Below are 5,912 nucleotides of genomic sequence, written 5' to 3'. Positions count from 1 at the left end.
AACAGCTGAAACTTGAGTGGAAGTATCCTTCAAATTAGGTAGATTCAAATGTATTCGAATGTATTCAAATCATGATCCCAAAGACTAGGGTGGGGACACAATTGGGTTCCCAAATTTTTCCATAGGAGTAAAATCTTTTATCGTTTATGTCCATAACCGACCAACACTGTTGGCAAAAGATGAAAAAGTAAAAAATATGAGGTATTACGTGTTATTTTGCATGCAAATTACACATACAAGTGCAGAACATTGACTTTTTTACTCACTATGAACTGCGCATGAAGCTACAGACTTAAACTCATGTCAACTCAAGAATTAACATGTCACTCAGAACCTATAGAATATGTTACAAACCTATCAAATGTTGAAAATGTGAATAATGAATTCAGTATAATAAATAGAAAAGTATATTGAAAATTCATAAAATTGCGTTAAAATATATGACATAACAAAGGATTTTCCTTTAAAATGTTTATGATTTCATGTCAGTTATCATCTGCTCCGATACGATTTAATTAGATAATTAGTAATGTTAGGCTTGGTACGTCACATGACAATGAAGTACATATGACGTCACAAAATGCATCAAATATAATGTTTAACATTGTTGTCAATATATGTTATAAAGATTTTCAAAAATACTCCCAGTCCATTTCGTTGATTCAAACAATATCGTTATAGCCGTGGAACTTCTTAACATCTTAACATTGCTATGAAAAGCATTGTTCTGTTCTTTTATGCCTAATTTGCATACAAAACAACATGTAGAACCCTATACATGTATCACTTTTTTCATCATTACACAGCAGTTTTTGGCTAGTGTTGGGTAGAATCAAACCAGTTCGAGAAATGTTCTCATCGCTTTAATATACAATCCGATTTGGTATTCAAACATGTATATTCATTTTAAGCTATAATTAGCAGAGAAAACATGCATATAGCGATTTCGTTATACGGATCTAACAAATTACGGATATAACAAAATAAATTCATTGGTCCCGGAGACTTCGCGGAATGCTATAACCGAGTTTTACCAAACTGTGCATTCATACAATTACATAAGATATTAAGTTCAAATAAATTAGTTGAGCCACACCTTCATCGACATATAAACTATCTAATCACATACTGATATAACCCTTTTTTATCAATCATAAAAGGTTAAGAGGCTTTGTTATCAGACAACATTATTTCAATGTGAATTATAAATAAGCATTGCAAATAATTTGCCAACATTTTTGGCGCTGCTTTCTCTATCTGTTAACCTTGAATTAATCAACATATATGGGATTCCTTTTTCAAAGTAATTAAGCACCAATTCTAGCATTCCGATGATGAATTATATATGAGATACATTATGATGAAAATACAGAAGAACAACTATGGTGTATTTCTATTTAGTCTGATAAACTTGCGAAAAAAAGCCCCTAATTGAAGTTAGACGACACCGTTGAATATTCAACGATGTTAAATAACAATTATTCCTAATGTTCTGTTTTCAGTCATATAATATTTAATTCGCAACCTTTTTACAGTAGGAACGACAAAAAGCAATTTCAATTTGAGGTGATAAACTTTTATTCTTAATATATCGTCACAGGAACAATGTTTACAGAATACAAGAATTAAAAATTAATTTTACTGCATAGCGTTTATTTCTTTTTTTAATTAGGATCGGACATATACTATTTGTGTCACACGAGTGAATAGTCAAACAAAACAACTACACAACCTTCGTTTCACATTGTTTACAGAATATTTGCAAACGAAGTCTTATAAAAAGCTAACGAATTAAAACAAATGTTCTGTTGGGCAACGCTATTTGTTGGCTGTTTTTCGTCAAATTAAATAGAATACGTTATATGTATTTCAGTATTATTTTCAGCATATGCATGAAAACACGATGTTTACCAAAAATTATAATACCCCACTACCAAACACAAAAGCAACTTTATGTCAACTGACGAGCCCTACCGAGCGTATGAAGATAGAACATTTGTGCTTTTTTACTTTTTAGCCTGCATTATTTATCTATTTTTGATATATCAATTTTCTAAGCAGTATAATTTTATAGATACAACTAGAATAAGCAAACACTTTTAAAGCTTAGATCTGAGCGCAACCTACTAAAACGTAGGGTCATCAATCTAAGTTAACTTATAGATTTATTCAATATCATAATAAGCTGCTTCAAGAACATTATATCAATGCGGGGTTTTTTTTCAAATCAAAGGCGTTGACTTCTTGCAAGTAAACGCATTTAAATTTTTTTTTTTTCAAATTGCGTAGTGTTTAGAGTTTGTTAACAAGTGTCGGATCACACAGCTAAATAATGGTGCAGTTCATCAATGCAAACAGAGGCTATTGTAAATATGTTGTTCATAGATAATGAAGTCACAGCGCATGGCCTATAGGCCTAGAACTCAATCAGATTTAAACTCGACGCCAATATGTCATTCAGCTTAACCATTCGGTGTGTGTTCAAACTGTACAGTGTAAGAGAGAACTTTGCGGGCTCCAGTCTGTGGTTGAGACTATGGGTACAGGTGATCCAAATTTATATGTTTCTATTGTTTCTAATATTCATTCTTATTGCGTTAATAAATCTTTTTATTATATGCTATATCTACCCTATGCATGCAATTTCACAACTTTTATTTGAGATAATTGATTTTCTTTAGATTTCCACTTTCGTATTCACACACAAACAGATTGTCACTGTTGTCCACTGACAAACCCCAAGGATCGTTAAGATCACAGTTATCAATGTAACGGAGAAACTCTCCATCCTGATCTAGAATGTGGATACAGTGGTTTTCACCATCTGCAGTCAAGATTCGACTTTGACTGTCTGTTGTGATGCCACAAGGGTAAAAGTTTTTGTTCTTGCTAGTTGGGGAATGACCATTGTATCTCCATCTGAGTTCCCCGTCCTGATTGACCACCACTAATGCACTAGCCCCATAGTCAGCTACACAGATGTCATGGTTTCTGTTCTCACTTATGTATTTGTTGATGCTATTCCCTGAGTACAGAGGTTTACCTTCCTCATCAAATTGAATTGTTTGTTTCTCTGTAGACCCCGAGTAACGGACAACCTTGGATTGAGATATATCATCACTATACATGGTAACTAGGATATCACCAGTAGAGGTGACACACAGCTGACAGGGCGTCCATTCCTCTAACCTGATCAACTCTTCTGTCTGCCAATTCTTCGATGTATAAACTGACTTTGTACTCCAATCAGAGAATAAAAGGTCCCCATTACCATCTACAGCTATGTCAGTTGGAAATTCGCCTGATTTTGTCCAGACTGTATAGAGAAGTAACCCTTTAATGTTAAAGCATTTTATTTCTCCTGTTTCTCCACTTATCCATATTTTTTCATCATCCACATAGGAAACATTGCTCAACATAGACTGCAAAATCTGTATTTTGACGTCCAACTTCGGTTCATCCAGTAGCTTTGTAGCAGATGTGTTTGGTGGCATTTTTGGCAGCAAAACGTTTTGTTCTATTGCAGTAGATAGTAATTTGATCTTCCCAAATAAACTACACAGCTTTTCTCTGTCTATTGGTTTTGGAATGAATGTTGGCAGTGATACTTTAACCTCAGTTGGAGACTTGCTAAACTCTCTGTTGTCAGAGTTGTATTCAATCACAATTGATACTTCATTTGATTTCTCAATTTCTTGTGTAGCTTTTAAATCCTGTAGTATTAGAGACTGTATCTGTTTGATTTCATTCAAGTGTTTGTGTAAAATGTCTTTGTGTTTTACTTTTATCTCGCTGATTTTTGTTTTCATCTTGCTGATAACAAGGTCAATTTCTCTATGCCATTCCTCTCCTTGTTTTGAAATTTCTACTGTAATTTTCTCATATCCTTCATCCAGATTGGCAATTTGATTTTCCAAATCCTGAGCCATTTCTTCATATGTCGGAGAAATTATGTTTTGTAACTCCTCCGCGTCCTTTTTAATATTGTCTTTTTTGGTTTTGTAAATATCTTCAAGTTCCCAAAAATCATGTCCTTTATGCTGTTTAGATCCCACACAGGATGTGCAAACAAAAATGCTACAATCATTGCACTGTAATTCGCAACTCTTGTGTGGATGCAATTCACATTTAGGATAGATTAAGGTTGTTTCCCGTAGCTGGAAAGAGACTATTTTATGTTTTTCATAATCATCGGAGATGTGCTCAGCAATACAGGAATTGCAGAGGTTGACATGACAAAAGTCACAGTAGCTGTGTACTATGGCGGTCTCACAAAGGTCACATCGGTGCACATCATGGGCACTATCATGAGGGTCCATGATGATATGGGTTTCTAATGACAAAAACTTTCCTCATTAAGAACTTAATTATGCATGTAAAATCCAAATCCAAATTTATAGACTGATTTATTGACTTATTTAAAAAGATTTTTAATCTTCGATAAATTTCATCGATCCGAAATTATTTATTAAAATCGTAATAGGACCCAGTTGTTATCAGAATATCTCTCTACTTCCTGGTATATTTTTTTTCTCAAAAAGGAACGTAATTCAAGATTGATAATCAATTCGACAAGTAATTATAGTTAATAAAGTTTTAAAAAGTATATGTTGTGTTAACTACAGTGCTTCGGCAAGCATTTAGGTAAAAAATCGAATCCAAAACAGACAAACCTTGTTAAAGAGGAGGTGTCCTTTCACTTTTTTAAATGGCGGATATCAGACGGCCTATCACCTTATCAGCTTATCATCTCTGGCATGTCTGGATAAACCAGGTATTTAAAGCATATGCATTATGTCATTGTTGCAAGATCCACAACTCTTGTTAACTGTCATCGTTACAAGATCCATAATTCTTGTTGAATGCATATATATGACTGGGCATACACAGTTGCTACTTCCTTTTTCTGCTCAACCCAAAGTCGATAAGTGGTGCAAATTCGTCTCAGAAAAAACCTCCCACCCACCTCTTGCTAATATTGGTTATTTGATAATGCATTTGTGGTATTATTAGGTGTGAAGAACAGCTTGGCATTAATTAATATGTTCTTGTTTACAATTTAAAAAGGTTTCTTTTTGTCATTTATTGTAAATCTGACAGTTTTGTATGACATGTGAGTGTATGTTTAAAACAAAGTTTTTGGCTTTTGTTTTTTTTTTCTTCTATTTTTAGCATCATGGTCTCAAGTTTCATTAACAGCAGTTAATACAGAAGCTTATGCGCGTGCCTTTTACAATACAAATAATGGCAGAATTTCGCAAAGAATGCCATCTGCATTGAGGCACTTTTATTTCCAGGTTCCTTGGGTCAAGGTGGTATTTCTTGTGCTTGGACTCGTTCTTGTGTATGCTGCTGTATCGATTTGATGATCGGCGCATAATTTGTATTTTGATGATTGTGAATAAATGGCCATGACAAGCACTCCCAACAATTAGTTATAGTTATTGTTTAAGATTCCAAGGTCAAGGCTAGAAAGAGGTCATTTGCATAATACTATCTGAATCGTGTATTGCTTATCATGTTGATACTTTATTTTCATTAGTGTCTTAAAATAACATTGATTGATAGATATATCACCGTGTGAAATGTCCCCCTTGGACATGACACCTTTTCCCCTGTCACTGGCGTTGAGTGACTTTGATCCGGACACCCTTAATTGACTCACAGTTTATCTTCGTAATCTGTTAATTGAATTAACTCTTTATATTTACTTTTCTATTATTCTCTATTGTTAAAATGTTTGTTATCTATATGTAATTGTTGGCCATGTTTAATTATTTGGCAGTTGGAGAGCGACGGTCAAGGCACTCGTACCACCGTCTCCCGATCTCGCGGAATATTGTAATAAGTTTGCGGAGTTTTAATAAATCTTGTAAAACGAATACCTTGTATTGTGACCCACGGAAATGTAC

At 34.0% G+C, this 5,912-nt stretch overlaps 1 protein-coding gene across 1 annotated transcript; it reads right to left on the bottom strand.

Moving 5' to 3' along the window:
- Positions 1-1,538: 1,538 nt before the first annotated feature.
- LOC128161774 (uncharacterized) lies at positions 1,539-4,854 on the bottom strand. The gene is made up of 2 exons (XM_052825166.1): positions 4,674-4,854; positions 1,539-4,333 (listed from the first exon to the last, which is right to left on the bottom strand). The coding sequence occupies exon 2, from the start codon at positions 4,317-4,319 to the stop codon at positions 2,655-2,657; it is 1,665 nt and encodes a 554-aa protein (XP_052681126.1). The 5' UTR covers positions 4,320-4,333; positions 4,674-4,854; the 3' UTR covers positions 1,539-2,654.
- Between the last annotated feature and the right edge of the window lie 1,058 nt (positions 4,855-5,912).

Source organism: Crassostrea angulata, chromosome 8 (assembly GCF_025612915.1).
Source record: "Crassostrea angulata isolate pt1a10 chromosome 8, ASM2561291v2, whole genome shotgun sequence".
Classification (NCBI taxonomy): Eukaryota; Metazoa; Mollusca; class Bivalvia; order Ostreida; family Ostreidae; genus Magallana; species Magallana angulata.
The sequence above is the reverse complement of the archived record's forward strand: the minus strand, read 5'-3'. Positions and strand labels throughout refer to the sequence as shown.

What these genes read in the sequence shown, in the direction of transcription:
- LOC128161774 (XM_052825166.1), bottom strand. Translation starts at nt 4,319, where the DNA reads ATGGACCCTCATGATAGTGCCCATGATGTGCACCGATGTGACCTTTGT.